Source organism: Dendroctonus ponderosae, unplaced genomic scaffold (assembly GCF_020466585.1).
Source record: "Dendroctonus ponderosae isolate FM_Combo_2020 unplaced genomic scaffold, Dpon_F_20191213v2 Dpon_F_20191213_1, whole genome shotgun sequence".
NCBI classification, from domain to species: Eukaryota; Metazoa; Arthropoda; class Insecta; order Coleoptera; family Curculionidae; genus Dendroctonus; species Dendroctonus ponderosae.
The window spans coordinates 4,142,431-4,159,146 of NW_026017110.1; the positions used below are offsets into that span (position 1 = coordinate 4,142,431).

A 16,716-nucleotide genomic window follows, 5' to 3' on the forward strand; every position below is an offset into this window, starting at 1 on the left:
AAAACAGACACTTATTTTGTTCAGCGAATCCAAAAATGCAATAATATACAGGACATTCCATTTAAAAAAACGCAACTTTGATACCTTTAGAGCTTACATTACGAAAATATTTTTAAAATGTGCGCCCGGTAGACGTCGGACAATTCATAAAATCAAACGGTTTAGCCGCACACTTCCGTGCCGTATAGCGTGAATAACCCTGTATAAAAAAGTCGTTCCAAATCCGTATTCTCCTTCAATATCAACATTTTTAGCTGTTTTGACTCATTTTTTTCTGGCCGTGTTTCCGTGTTCAGTTTCTCTTTCAATAAGAACTGTTTTAATGTATTCCCACGTAAGTAAGATCCCTTACCTCGACAGAAATTCATCAGTTTGGTGTTCAGGTTCAGCAGAACGGTGATTCCTATAAAGCACATTTTCGGTGCCATTTAACACACAATCACTGAAAGTGCGCATTTAAAACCTGACTAGTTACTAAACAGCAACAATACTCTATTTGCAACAGTTTTGTGAGAAAAAAAGCCAATGACGGAAATTTAAATAAACGTTTCACGCAATTTATTAACTAACTACATTCATATGTTCTGCATGCATGCATGTATAAGAGCTGTGAGAACACTGGAATGAAATCAACGTTGTTTGAAAGCAATTAAATAATAATGACTATCAGTAGCGATAAGTTCCGAAGAGAACTGTCCAGCGACTGTCGGATTTAAGCACAAAATGACCTAATATCATAACATGAGAGAATCGCATGTAATGTTTATGTAAATATTACACGAAAATGTTAAATCTGAGAGCTGGTCGCGTTTCTACCGCGCTCGTTTCGTTTGCAAACTTTGGAACTTTGTAATTAATAGACAAGGTCACACTGATAACAACCGAAGGAAGGACTAGCTGTTGATCGGTATCAGCAATCTTCTAGGAAAAGACGCATTAAACCAAACCGAAACTGGAAATTTAGCAACAAATTGCGCTTAGGAATACCTGATGTCACTTTAGTCGTGGAAAGGTACTTTTCTATGCACTCGTCATCTAAAATTTCCTTTGCACCTTTGCGTTGCACCCTAACGGCATGTCCAGCCATACCGTTGGTTATTCGTTAATAAAGTTGAAAATAAATTTCGATTACGAACAAATAGCTTGGCGAAATTACTAGTGGAAAGTACAGTGACACGTGTCACTCACACCCCAGGTGGTGCCTTAATTAGAAATATCTGGTAAATCGGAAGTAAGAACGTACTTGCTTTCTCACATCGTTTGTGCAGGCGAATCTTCAATTTTCTCCACCATCTGGCAAAGCCTCCAAAACTCTCCTTCTTAGCCGACAAATCGACGTTACATCCAGGCTCCAGAGTGGAGTGCCTCAGCTTCTCCTGTTTGCATTTCGGCAGTTGCAGATCGGAATGCACCAGGCCATACTTAAAACTCCGTTGCCGACACGCTTTCCTTTTGCGTAGAGCTGCGACATCCTCAGCTGCATGAGGAAAATCGGGATTGTTCGCCACTTTCGTCATAAACTTCAGGTCCGAACACGACAAATTATAACGGTCTTTAAACTTTACTGACATGTTTTTGCCGGCACAATCGCTGTTATCCGAAATTTATGAGCCACTAAATTGATTTTAGTGCAATAATGATTGATGACGCTCAATAGTGCGAAACTACACTGGAAGCCCGATTTTATATTACACGTCCACTAGGCATACAAAACATAACCATTACGAACATGTGAACGCAAATCCGATTTTATTTCAGTTTAGTGACTCTGCAAGTAGCAAAAAACAACATAAATGAGACGCTAATTACGCAAATATTTTTCATATTCAACTAGACTGAATCCCTTGACTCGCACTAGAATGTTTGCGAACAGGGTGTTAAAAGAAACCTTAAGTCGACGAAAGAAAAAAAGAAGGAAACCCAGTCAATACCAGAAAAACACGAAGAAAAGGTATATTAATGACCACATAATGAACTTTGAATAAGGCCTGGGCAATAACACTGTGTTGAGTTGCGCTTTTGAGTTGTTGCCGCTCTCTGAGTTAATGAGCTTTAACTCATTAGTTAATCCAAATATAAATTTTGTCGAAAAAAAACACGATAACTTTGTTTCGATTTTGTCCCAAATTCAAAGGTAAAACGGAATTCGAAAAAGACGATAAAGAAGACTGAAGACCTTTCTTGAAAATCCATCTTTTAACTTTTTTGCATAAAAGAGTCTCAGTTTGCCAGCAATTTACAGAAAAACATTAGGAAAAAAACGCGTTGTTCTGCTTAGAGAGAGTTTGGTTTAGAAATATTGACCTAACAGTAAAGAAACCGGTATTTAAATAAACCAAATTATTCACAGCGACAAAAATGACGAGTTTCACGAAATAATTGATTATAAACTTTCACTTGTTCTGTTCAGGATTCGAAGTCCAAAATTCGAAGCTGCAAAAGGTTCCAGAAAAAATTTACAAAGCTGTTCAGGAGCCGAGTGTCCCAATAAAATTTATTTTATAATTTCCACAGAAGTTTCCTGCAAACCGTTGAATGAGGCGAATTTTCTAGCAAAATTAATTTTGTCATATTTTGGCTGAAAAGGCCCCATTATTCTAAACAAAAATCATCTGAAAATAATGGTTTTTGCGTTTTTGGTTAAAAACTTTTAGTTTTATGATTGGTTTTTGAGAAAATCTTAATAATTTTCGGAAAAAAACGGGAGAAAACGAAAAAGTTCATTTTCGTTTTTGACCCGAATTCGACACCGAAAAGTTTTTGTAAAATTCCTACGCAAGATTTATATTATAGATTTTCGCGTAAAATACGTCCAGATCGTTAGTATTTTCAATTAAAGCTCTTCAAAATAGAATAAATAGAACGTTTTTGAGTGGACAGTACAGCAAAAAAATCAGTCTCAACTAAAAAACCCCATTTTTTTAAACAAGCTCAACTAAGTCTTTAGAGGGATGGAGGTGACGAGTTTTTCAAATAATCCATTATAAACTGAACTTTCACTGATTCTGTTTTGATAGAAAATGATTTGATTCTTGTCCCAAATACGAAGCTGAAATGTCAGAATTTTGAAGGAAAACTAGAAAAATTGAATCAAATTATTCGGTTTTTGTGCCAAATTCAAAGCTGAAAAGGGTTTTCTAAAGTTCTCTGCAAACCGATGAATGAAGCGAATTTTCTAGCAAAATCAATTTTGGCTGCAAAAACCTCATTATTGTCAGAAAATAATCAGAAAATTACATATTTTGCGTTTTTGATTTAAAACTTTTAGTTTTGTGATAGGTTTTTGCGAAAACCTTAATAGTTTTCGCGGAAAAACGGGATAAATTTATGAATTCGACTCCGGAATAAGTTTTTGAAAAATTACTACAAAGCTATAAATAAATCTTGTAATTTTTCGCGTAAAATAGATCCAGAGCGTCAGTATTTTTAAGTAAAACTCTACAAAATAGAACGTTTTTGAGTAGAAAGTAAAGCAAAAAAAAAATACGTCAAAACTAAAAAAACACATTTTTTTAACAAAGTCTGCAGTCTTATGGAGAAGAGGTATGGAGGTAACGAAATTCCCAAATAATCTGTTAAAATGTGAATAAATTTTCGCTTATTCTGTTCGTTTTTTGATAGAAAATTATTTGATTTTTGTACTAAATTCGAAGCTGGAAGGGATTTCAAAACTGTTTACAAAGCTACGAAGGAGGCAAGTGTTTTAATAAAACTTATGAAGTATTTTTTCACGAAAAATATCTTAAGAATGTCTGTATTTGTAAGTGATTTTTTTGAAAATTGAGCATTTAGAAAAAAGAGTAACTTTGCTAAAACTGAAAAATTCTGAAATTTTGAAGAAATGTTAAAAATATTATTGATAAATGCCCATTAAAATAAATTTAAAAACAAGTAAAAATTAATCGCCCCGGTGCGCTGGGTTGGCGCACCAAGCCATTTGCGTAGCACTGCGCCAACTCCTAAAAATTCATTGATTTATTGAAGCCTACTTTGAATTGACTAAAGAAGTCAGAGCCGTTCACTCTGTATGAAACAATTAATTGATTATGATTTCTTTAGATAATCATGTTTTTCAAACTATGTTCATTCTTATCAATTTGCGAGGAACTAAAATCACGTTATTGACATTTTATCTTATTATTATTATTAATATTGTCTTAAACACTTGAAACTCCTGTGTAAATATATAGGTAACTTCAAAGCTGTGTGAATAGTATGTTCCAAACAAGCGTTGTTTACACGTAGTCGCTGCATACACTTATTTGGTCACTTATCCCGATTGTACTATTAAAGTAAGACGTAGTACCGTGTCTGCTATAATCAGCATAATTTAACTATAAAAGAGGCCACAGCCGAAACGAGCATTCAGGCACCAACTCAGAGCTTTTAAATGAGACATGCTGTATTTTATAGCATATATTATATCATGTGACATATGTTATTATACGTTTTATAGCAAATCTATCTATTTTTCATCTAATTACAGATATGAAACAAAACAAATCCCAGATTTTTGCTAACTGGTCCCCCAAAAGTTCTTAATTCCGGTATCTTTCGTAAAAACTACAGTTTCCGTTTCTATATAATTATATTCTATAAATTATACAGCGTGACTAGGAAAATACGTCTGAATGCAAACAACTTAAATCCATTAAAATCATTCTCCTCAAAGCAAACATGCGGTATTTTATTGCATTTATGAAATATTCAATACTTTGTGGACGTACATCGAGGCGTCGTGCTTAGAGACAAAATTAAATAAGTCGATGGTAACTAAATTGATTTAAAAGAGACTAAAATAACAATAATTGCGTAATTCGTTTATGCATTGCTAAGCCCTGGCAGCTGGTTCTTGCAAATATACAAATACCGGAAGTTTTCAAAAAATCATCAGCAAGACACTTGCATTAAACATTGAAAACAAATCCAAACATAACAAATTGATGAAAAGTCGACTTGAACACTTTTTTTTATCACCCTGCAAATATCTTTCTAATTTTAAGAAATGATTCAGTACATAAATGCTAACTAAATTGGATACCCTGTATAAACTACCAGAGCTTCAATAAAAATCGACAGAATGTTGCGGATAATTCAATAAAAACAATTAAGCGATTAATAAGAAATAAAATATTTCTTATCATGACATCAACATAATAAAGAATTTACAACATTAAAATTTTCCAGACAATTTGATAGGAATTAGTCGTTAGTGTTGCATTTATTTTAAAAATTTGTAACGCGGCACTATATTTCTATTTCCTCGGATTTAACGATATTTTCAACAAAATCCAAATTAAACTTCGATTTTTTAGCATAAACTTCTATTTTTTTATATGCCAAACACATTTTTTCAGTTTAAAATCAATTTTTATGTGTAAACCTACCTACATTCGCCAACACACTAATGTCATGGTTTCTTTCATTGATCACCCACTGCTTTAGTGTGCAATATTTTATTAATAATCCTTATTGCTGTCGTCTCAAGTTCTGTTTGTTTAACACTTCAGATGATGTAAATGAACTGTTTGAGGCCTTATTTATTGAACACTTACGCTTCAAACAAATTTCATTAAAAAGGTAATTTTCTACAAAAATATTATTTTTATTACTTCTTTAGAAAGTTGAATGTTTTACATACAAAATTTTCAAGATAGCATTGCAAACACAAGAGGCTTTTTGAATGTTGGCACTTTCATTCTGCTACACCTCCGGATGACAAAATTACATGATTTTGCGATGTAAAAGCATTTTTTCAAGTAAAAACATAGTGGTCCACTCGTCCAAACGCGTATTTTTCTTCATAAATCCCAAACCAATAATTTGCACTATTAAAAGTGAGTAGTGCCAGATCTAATGAAGTCTCTTCCTTTTATAAATCCCGAACGTTTATTTCTTTATCAATTTATTAATATTCCTATTCGTCCCATATCCCCTAGCACTTCATATAAAACGTTCTATCTGAAGGTTGATTTATTTAGCCCTTTAACAACCATCAATTTTTCTTCGTATTAAACAGACTTTGTAGGAAAATACCGCAGTTTGTATTAACTTTGAAGACAATTTTTTCAAAAATGAAATGTCCAGAAAAGAAGACCGCAATTATTTTCATCAGATTAAGGCTTGCTGCAAACGGTATCCAAATGGCATACAAATTACTTCATAGAAGGTTGCCTGATTTATATTAAAAACATGTTTACTCTTCAAATGAATGTTAATATGCAAAATTAAGTAGGTACATTCCAGAACATACCACTAGCACACCGTGAAAAACTGCGCAGTATGAACGACTTCCCTGTTTTATTCACCTCGATTGCCTCTTTCCAAAAAACAAAACCTCATCCCTAATGCCGTGCTAAAAAACAAATTCCCAAAAGCGGACATAATTTGAAGATTTCCGCACTTAGAAAATAAATTCTGAATACCAAATCATAGAATTATTAGCTTCACCCCGTAAAATCCATACTGCGTTCACATGTCCGCTTGTTACGCTAGACACTACTATCACTAGTAAATCTTTTTATTTAAAAACAACACTGGCTAGTCAATGAGGGCACTACTTTGTACCTGGTAAACATTCATTGGGTCTCATGTTTAAATCAAACAAGTGAGATAATCACTAGTCCATGAACAACAAACTGGTTTCTTAGATGTTGAAAAATCACTGGGAGGAGAGCGAATGATAAAATGCTCTTGCCACCAAAGTAAAGATTCCTGATTGCGAGGTCGGAGTATGGAGGTCGCGCAAAAGTGTTCTACAATTTGCATGGCCTTGCAGCTATAAATTTATGTGCCACTGTGTCCTGAGCTGTAAGATTTATGATTGTCTATCGAAACCAAACTGGAACTTCCTGATCCGAAGGAAAGTTAGAGTGTCCTGACTGAAAAACACTCAGCCACATTCTACCTGTGGGAAATCAAAGACTCCCAATAAATATAACATTTGTTAAACATGTTGATTTAACTAATCCAATAGTAAACTCATTTGTTTCCTTACGATTGCTGCATTTAATGGCAAGATTAGATTTCATTGTCTCAAATCCTTTAAACACACCAAGCTCAAAAATTGAATGGATATAAATCCACAGGACTTTATGCCCTTCATTCTTTTTAAATAGGCAATAATAGACAAAGCAAACTGACTGAGATAAGACTGCATGGAGATATTGAATTTAATTATTTACCGCTCTGACGCTTCCAGATATTTTTAGCATATCAGTGCGAAGAATGGTAGTACATAGCACTCTGGCAGGCCGAGCTGCTGCTAAAACCAAACTCGAAAAATCATAATTTAATTATAGAACACGTCACAATTAGAAAATCAATAATGCCACGCTCTAAATAGAGCCAGGTATACAGGGCCAGTGCCATAATCAGCCTTACTTTGCTACATAAATTAAATTCGCTTTGAAGCTGGAAGAATCGTATAATTTTGTGATCCACATTGCTTCAGCCCCGCTGTTCGTCAAAAAAGTTGTTCCCGCAATGCCTTTACTTCAATAGTTCTCGATAAAGCCGATATCCAAAGTTTTTGCGCAATTAATTACTATACGGTTTAAGAATAGAATCAGTCTAAAGCTCCTACAAATTTGGTTTATTTCAGATTGATTCTTGGGTGACAGACTTTTCTATCTTATCCATTTATAATCAAAGCTATTGGACAAGTTAAATTTAATTTTAATCATTTTTTCCACACAAAGCGCACATCTCTGAAGGTTAATATGCGTGCTATCTATCTACGGCCACCTAAAAACGCGAAAATTACGATTATTGTGCATTTAACGCATCTTTGTTGGCAAATGTTGCAAACAAATTGCATGGCCACAAAACTAATTCAAAATAAACACATCTAATTGCAAAAATTTGGAACGCGGTTTTTTATTCCTTTTGCAGTTTTAGGCATATTGATTGATAAGGAATAAACATTATTGTTTTTCATAATGCCGCTTTTATACTGAAACGCACCGTACTTATTTAACATAAAAAACTACGTTCGAAACATCAACGTAGCAAAATAGTACATTTTTTAGTGTTAATTTACACAAGCTTAATGGAAACTTCCATTATCGCCTGGTTCGTTTAAAAGTATTTTCTATATACAGAGTGTTTTCTTAACACTACAAAAACTGTTCCTCCAATGCAGGAAGTGCGGTTACTGGTAGGCCGGGGTAACTCAGTGATCGCTACGCAAACGGCTTGGTGCACCAACGCAGTAACTCAGTTCCGTTGCTGGGAAAATATTGATGACTTTTTTACTTGTTTTTAGATTTATTTTAAGGGCCATTTACTTAATAATAATATTTTTTAAATTTCTTCAAAATTTCAGAATTTTCCAGTTGCAGCCAAGTTACTCTAAAGTTACTTTTTTCTAAAGTTTCTCTTAAAAATGCTGACAATCTTAAGGTATTTTCCGCGAAAAATAATGAAAAAAATTTCGAATCCTTCGTCGCTTTGTAAAAAGTTTTGAAATCCCTTTCCAACTTCGGATTTGGAACAAAAATCAAATAATTTTCGATTAAAAAACGAACAGAATAAGCGAAAGTTTATAACACATTATTTGGAAATCTCCTCACCTCCATACCTCTGAAGACTATAGAGTTTGTTAAAAAAATGTGGTTTTTTAGTTTTAACTGATTTTTTTTTTGCTTTACGTTCTTCTCAAAAACGCTCTATATCTATTGTAGTTTCACTTTTGAAAATACTGACGATCCGGAGGTCTTTTAAGCGAGAAATATAAATTCGAAAAGATAGGTAGCTTGTAAACATTTTACAAAATCTTTTTTCAGCGTTGAATTCGGGACAAAAACAAAAATAAATTCCTCGCGTTCTTTCCCGAAAACCATATTTTCTCCAAAACCGATCACAAAACTAAGTTTTTAATCAAAAACTCAAAAAACATTATTTTGTAATGGTTTCCTTCTTTTCTGACAATAATGGGGTCTTTTCAAACAAAAATTATAGAATTACTTTTGCTGAAAAATTCGCCACATTCATCGGTTTACAGGAAACATTACACCATTTCAGTTTCAAATTTGGTATAAAAACCGTTTTTAACCGAAAATAATTAGGATCTCTTGAAGAAACGAGCAGAGCAAAAGTTAACAACAAATTATTTGGCCCTCATCGCTCTGAAGATTTTTAGTTCCTTAAATTTTCACGTCATTCCAGTCACAACAAAGTTTCTATTAAGCAATTCTTTCTATGCAAAAATCGCATTATTTTTTAGTTTTACTTAAAATACTGACAATCTTCGGATATTTTCTGTGAAAAAGTATACAAGATAATTTTTATTGGAACACTCAGCTCCTTAACAGCGTAGAAAAAATTTTTGGAAAACTTTGCAGCTTCGAATTATGGACAAAACCCTAATAATTATTTCTGGGTTTTTCCAAAAATATTTCCCCGAACTGGAAAAGCGAAAGTTTATAATCATTTATTTGAAACTCTTGGAAACTGGGGTCTCTTCACTTTTACGTCAATATTTCTAAACAACACTGTCTGTAAAATACTGACAAATTGAATCTTCTATGCAAAAAAAATTAAGAGATCGCTTTTACAAGAAGACTCGTCGACTTTCTTTGGACTGGAAAATCTAGATGACTTTTTTAGTTGTTTGAACACAGCAGTAAAACGTTACTCAGAAAAAATGTTGATGACTTTTTTTTTACATGTCAAAATTCCAGTCTCGGGTCTCGTAAAACTTAAATCCGCTTTAATAAATGACTTGTAACTCATTAACCGATGAGTTATAACTTGTTAATTCAGAGAGCGGCGTAATCCTTTAAAATTGGATTTTGCAAAATTAAAAATGCAACATTTTAAAATTTTCACCATCTTTAGCAGACACTTGAATCTAAATCTGCTGAAAATTGCATAAAAATTGATCGGAATGCTGATTTTATCAGTTTAATAAATATTCCCCCTTTAAAAAACTCGCATTTTTCACTTACAAAAGCAGCATTTTGAAAAATTCACCATCTTAAGAAGATACTAGAGCCTAAACGTGCAGAAAGTTTCATAATAATCGCCAGGGCCGGATTACTGATAATTGGTAGTTTAGTTAATATCGGTCTCAAAATAGATTTCGTGATCCAACCGCCCTCTTACTTTTAAAAGTTTACATCTTCCAAACTATGACAGAAAATGTCACCCTCATAAAATAACGCTTCGCTCTTAAGCTACTGAGTTTCATAAAAATTGCCGCAATTCTGATTTTTCGGAGTAAATATCGGTCTAAAAATCAACATTCCTATCCAACTGCGCTCTTTCTTTTACAAATTGGCATCTTCCAAACCAACAAAAGCAGCACTTTGAAAAATTCACCATCTTAAGAACACACTGACTATAAATCTTCTGAGAGTTTCATAAAATTCGCGATGAATCCTGATTTTTGCAAATTCAATAAATATCGGTCTCACAATGCACTTCTGGATCAAACTGCACATCAAATTCGCATCTTCCAGGCTAAACCAAGTAGTATTGTCAAAATTTCACTATCTTATGAAACAATTGACTCTGGAGCTACTAAAAGTTTCAACAAAGTTGTTCCAAACTCTGATTTTTGCCAGTTTAGTAAACATCGGTCTCAAAATGAACGTGTAAAATAGCTGCGTTCTCCTTTTAAAAATTCATCCAAACTAAAGCAAGCAGCACTTTGAAAATTTCCCCATCTGAAGGAGACACTTGACCCTAAAGCTGCTGAAAGTTTCATAAAAAGCGCCCCAACAATTTAGGAAATATCGGTCTCAAAATGGATGCTTGCGTCAAACTGCGCTCTCAGCAAAAAATATGTAGTGAGAGATTCACGATTATCCACTTAAAAAAAAACAAAGAACAGCTGTTAAATAAAGCAATAAAATACACGGATTAGTAGAATATTCTCTTCATTTTCATTTGGATATTCGTCATGTAGCCTTGTCACCCGGTATATAACAAGGGAACCTTAAGATAAATACGGCCAATTCCTCAAGGCAGAAAGTGTGGACTGTATGTATGTACATATATAAATTTTTTTAGAGTTCTTGAAACGATAACAATTTAATGTAAATGATGAACTTTTTAATCAAAAACACCGGTAAAAATGCCAGTACATAAATAAGAAAGAAAGCCAAGCTAAATTTAACTCAAAATTGTACAAGCGCATTCTTACGCGTCTTTAAGCAGATGTCAGTGATCGATATCTGGGCGCGTTCTCCAATACCACTCATTTTTATATTAAATAAATAACAAAACAATTGAGAATTGTGATTTTCAGTAGTAAATGTAGCCGATAAATGGCACAAATACTGCGCTTTTCGATGGGAATTTAAAAAATCGTTAATTGAGATGCACTCTTTTAACTACGTTGATACTTAATGCACAATTTTAAATGAAAAGGGATTAATCTCATTAGTCTGCAGTTTCAAGTGTTGAATAATATTTGAAATTTGCTCAATATTTTTCATATTTGCCATTCAAGGCAACCATCATATTCCCAAAAAATGTGGGGTAATAACCCCGTAACAATATGCTTCCTAAATACCGATTATGCTCAATTTTAATTTTCTGTATACAGAGAAGTCCTTCGGAAGTGTTGAGTATTTGAAAAAAATCAAGTGTTTTCTGCGCTTACAAATGACACAAAAAAGATTATTTATTTATTATTAATAATAATAGTATTAGTAATTAGTAAAGCATTTATGAGAAAGTTTGAATAACTTTTAAAAAAATCTAAAGGTTACCATTTGGAACGCATTATTTTTACATAGTTCATCTAACGAAGATAAGCTGGTAAAGATGTTCAACCTTTTAAACAAAAAAAGGGACAGTCAAATAGCAAAAAATAAAGCTAACCTTAAACTAAAAGTCTCTAAAGCTAAGTCCAAATCGCATTTTTACGCTTCTTAGAACAAATGCATTTTAATACACCAAAAATTGGTGCTTTTCAAAATGAAATGTCGCGATAACATTGTAAAATTTCAATGCTGCTTGATTTCAATATATCTAATCCTGATATTCCTGATTCATGGAACAAAGGCTGCGTTTCAAATTTAATTGTTTTTCGATTAAAACGTAGTCGATTCGGCTGATTTATGCAGGTTTATGCATGAAATAATGTGTGAACAAAATGGACTTTGAACATTGAACTTCGACAAATTTATAATACTCGTAATACAGTTCAATGAAAAACTCTTCAGGTTTTTTCTCCTTCGCAAGTCATTTGGTGATATGAAAAACACTTTAATTCACTTGGTCACTGAAACCCATAGTTCCCTTCAATTTGGTAAAATTAACCCCCTTTGCTATATTCTGATGCGTTTATGCAATTGTTTAAAGTTTGGAGGATGATAGTTGCAAACAAAACATGAGAAAGAACTGAAGCTAAGCATTGAGCTAACAGGCAATTTTCAAGAAAACCAAGTTACATGTGGACTAGTAAATTAAATAGTAAAATTAGGTGAAACAATCCAAATACAAACTTACTGAATGATAAAAACACATTGTCTGTAGACAAAGTGTGACGAATAAATTTTGATAAATGATGTTCTCTATGGTCACCAATCTTGCGATAAGTAGTCCCCATAGATAAACCACGATTAAAGCAAATCAACATGATTAATTGAAGCGAACGGTTGTCTTGAAATTTGAGTTAATTAATGTAGCATTTAACAAGGCAAGGGCAAGGTGAGAGGAGAAAAAAATATATTTCAGCCAACGCGATTTGTATTTGGGTTACTGGCACACAGCTACAAAGTGCGAGCAAGTTATTAAAAATTTACGAGTTTTTGGCATGTCAGGAACATTGGAAAATCGTAAACACGGGTATTATGGATCCAACACAGTGAAACTAATTAAGTGGAAGGCTCGATGTTCCAGAAAGTGGAAGCAAAAAAAGCTTGTTAATGGCTGCACAATTGATCAGGCACACTTACATTAGTGTGGTAAGGACATTTGGACAAAATCTCTCTGATTAAGTTGGAAAAATATGTAATTTGTTGTACAGAAGTCGATCTTAATAAAAACACCATGTCACAATTGACCTCAATTGACAAAAAGATCACTTGAATTGATGAGATGTAAACGAGGTCTGGAAACTACCCAACTAGTTTGCTAAAAAACTTACTGACCTTCTATACAGCTAGATGAAATATTACTTTTTTTTCATTTAATAAAGGCAAATTTTGAAACTATTGAATAACTACCTCATTTCTAGTTGCCATAAAACGATATATAAAGAGGTCATAAAACGGTTTATGATCGCAACAGACATTGGCTGTTGTCATTCAAAATATACATGAAACTATTTAACCGGCTTTAATATCACATATACAAGGGGTTTTGTTTAAGATTTAGTGATTATTTTAATGTACTAATGGTTTTCATCGCCAATTGCTGAACGTTTTTTGATAGAATGGCGACTTTAACATTAGACTAAAAGAGTGTGTTAGGCTTGTACACGATTTAATTTGTATGCACGATATATAATTTTACATTAAAAATTTAAGTTAATTCGGAACAGTAGAGTATTGTAATTTTTTGAAAATATACAGGGTGATTAAATTTTGTCTACTTCTGCAAACTTTCCGTAATGGAGTTAAAACATGCAGAAGACCCTAAGGAATTTTAACTATCCTATATAAATTTGCAAATTTTTGTTGGCACATTGCCTCGTATTTACCATTATATATCTATTGATTTAGGCACGAAAAAAATTCTCTTAAAAGAGTCGCAAGATGTTTTAATTCATAGAGAATTCAATTGACTTGGACTAGAATTTTGGACAAAAATTATAGAATTTCGAAATGTAAATCCTTTTTCATTCATCTATGTTTTCTAAATTGTGTATTTAAACAAATAACATGGCATGCACTATTAGCAGAAATTAAACACATACAAAGAAAAATGTAGCTTTTGTTTCGATGTATGTGGAACACTGTAGATTAAAAGTTTATTCAAAGGCAAAGTACTGCGTTACAGACCTTCACCCTTTCCGTCCTTTTTTGGGTATATTGAACTCTACTCTCGGTACCACCATTTTCACTAGAACTCTTCACATTTTCGCTTGCAAAATAGAAAATTCATCCTGCATCTATATTTTCTTTATTAGGCTCCAAACTGGCTTGATCTGTGCATACCAACTATTCGAGCAAAAACAATGATCGTTTGTCCCTCATTCCAAAAACAAACTTAAAAATTGGGACAGTGAAGTGGCACGAAATCATGGAGCGACGTCTCTGCCTGCAAACATCTGACCTAATAATGCAACTGAATGTTCAAAACTCGGCGGTTTTCTAGCATGTCACTGATTTGCAGGAAATTTGATTCTTAATGACAACTGGTCTTCTGCACATGAAAATTTCAAGATAAGACGGGCCAGTATGCAGATTTCGTTAATGATTCCAAGTTGGTTAACACGTGTTTTTTTAGTTAACTTCAAAGATCGAGTAAAATCGCCTTTTTTCCCACAGCTATTTCAAGTGAAGACATGATTGGGTGTTGCTTGCACGTTTCGTTTTCAATAAACCATAATTAATGTTCAGTTCGTTAGCAAAATCTAAAACTTCCTCATGCTGAATTACCCTGAAAATTAATCATTTTTGTGGGAGTATATAATGAAGAAATTCATTTGAGCTAACTTTTGCAACTGAAAAAGCATTCCGTAGATTACTTACCTGAGCATCTTTTTATTGTACGTACAGTGATGCCAGAAATGCTTAGAACTTACATCGTTGAATTCAGAAGGAAATCAACTTTTTAAATTTGCTAATGAACGATCAGGGCCGTACCAAAAAACACATAGTTAAAGATTTCTTCTGGACACAATGGTCACACGTCAATCGATGCTTTTTCTCTCAACTGTTACGATCTCAATTCAGGTGCCTCAAATGGATCTTCACAAACGTCTCGACTACAAACAAAACACCGGGCAAAAAACTTCAACATTTCCAAACCTAATTATAAACGAACCACGTGTTGAAATTGAACCAACTTACACGACAAGTAAATTAAAGCATCACCTATAAATTGCTGAGGACCGTATTTCACTGCCTGGAGTGGTTCTTGAGAAACGTGGTTTAGAAAAGCATACAGCACAAAAGAAAAACCGCCCAAAAAAGTATCAATATTCTAAAATTGATTATGAAGGAACCACTTGCTCCAATGGAATCAAATTTGCACAAGTCAATTGAAGCTATATTCTCCTATAAACTACGGAAGATCGTATTTTGATGCCTCAAATGGTTCTTGAGAAATGTGCTGCAGATGAGCATGGTGCACAAACGAAAAATCGCACAAAAAAGTGCCAAATGTCCAAAATTCATTAACGGTTTGATGATGACTTTTAGCTACTACAAAAAAGTGTAGTCGAAAAATTGGAAAATTAAACTCAAAAACGAAAATTCGAAAACACTATTTTATTAGTCTTTTAATTGCTCAACATTTACTGATTTTCCAAAATGCCCATTGTGGCCTTGTCTTGGACACAGTGTATAGGTGTTTACCCAACAAACACATGCATTATGCTGATGTTATCTGCGTTATCAAGAAGCCGCAGAGCTCGATGCATCGATAACAAAAATTCAAACCTTTAAAGGCTCTTTTCAATGCCTTTGTGGCCTTTTGGAGGCTCGAAAGCCAAAAGCTGCAGCTACAATGGTCTTCAGTTGGGAGTGGCCTACTTAAAAATTAGAGCATAAGAAATGATGCAGTTTAATGGACTGGTTGGGCTTCCATGGATGAAAACTGGTGGAAGCAAATGGAACACATGCAAAATCAACTATAGGAGTCGGCGACAATACAACTAATGACGAAATGGACTTGAAATAGATCTGAACAGGTTCAATTAGGGGTAGAATGAAGGACCGCAGGTGCAGGTCGTGAGGGAATTCGGAAATTCCTGTAAAAGGGTTGATGGGTGCAAAGTAAAGACACTGTAGAGTGAATTATAGGGTGGTATTATTGGGGGCAGCCTCCTGCTGCAAGAAACAAATGAACTTGATAGAATTTTTGACAGGGGCGGCCATGTTGGTGCGCACAGGCAGGAGAGATAAGTCGAGACGTAACTTGTGAAGGTACTTACTGCTGATTTTCATGCCTCCCAAAGGGGGATTCAATGGCTGTTTATTGCCCTCGGCGAATGACGTTGTTCTTGGTCGTCCACTCATTCTTCCTAAGCACTAAAGTCTTTGATATCCCATACACCTATCACATTTCCCTTTGGAACCACTTTCGTTCTATTCAACGTTCGTGTATTACGACTTGCTTCGATATTTCGTTCAGACCGCACACTCTATTCACAAACGACGATTTTCTACAATATTACAACATCCGAACAATTCATTTCACCACGTCAATTTTCTGGTTAAACCATTTTTTCACTCACATCGGGCTTCACCTTCCCAGTAATTTTTCGATGCTCAGACATTGACCTGATCGGGCTAGCTCGTGGCCAATCACGTTGCGGATGCTAGCGGCGATGACACACGAACAGCACATTCGATAATTTTCCTTGTGGCGACACCACAGACATCTATTGGACGCCTGAAACAGAAATCTATAAGTTTGTGGGGATTTTATATTTTTTATTGATTTTAGTCCCAGGGCCTTAATCAATTTCTCTTTAGCAGACTGGATTTTAAAGCTATATCTATTCAAGAATTTTTTAAAAATTGAGCCGGGCATGAGCCAACTAGAAATATTAAATAGCTGAAGCTAGTTAAGCCATAAATTTAAGTAATT

At 34.0% G+C, this 16,716-nt stretch overlaps 1 protein-coding gene and 1 long non-coding RNA gene across 9 annotated transcripts in view; both read right to left on the minus strand.

Moving 5' to 3' along the window:
* LOC109543135 (protein kinase shaggy) overlaps positions 1–16,464 on the minus strand; it is a 28,991-nt gene extending 12,527 nt beyond the window's left edge. For 2 of the 8 annotated variants that reach the window (XM_048661069.1, XM_048661068.1), the window contains exon 1: positions 16,058–16,464. In XM_048661069.1, coding sequence (XP_048517026.1) covers positions 16,058–16,142 — 85 coding nt within the window. In that variant the 5' untranslated portion in view covers positions 16,143–16,464. Of the gene's footprint in view, positions 1–352; positions 520–987; positions 1,164–1,243; positions 1,743–16,057 lie in introns of those variants that run through there. The other 6 variants (XM_048661072.1, XM_048661071.1, XM_048661065.1 and 3 more) reach the window with 5 other exon arrangements.
* LOC125502560 lies at positions 13,424–15,578 on the minus strand. The gene is made up of 2 exons (XR_007280330.1): positions 14,652–15,578; positions 13,424–14,559 (listed from the first exon to the last, which is right to left on the minus strand). It is a non-coding gene; the product is annotated as an uncharacterized LOC125502560 (long non-coding RNA).
* Positions 16,465–16,716: the final 252 nt, after the last annotated feature.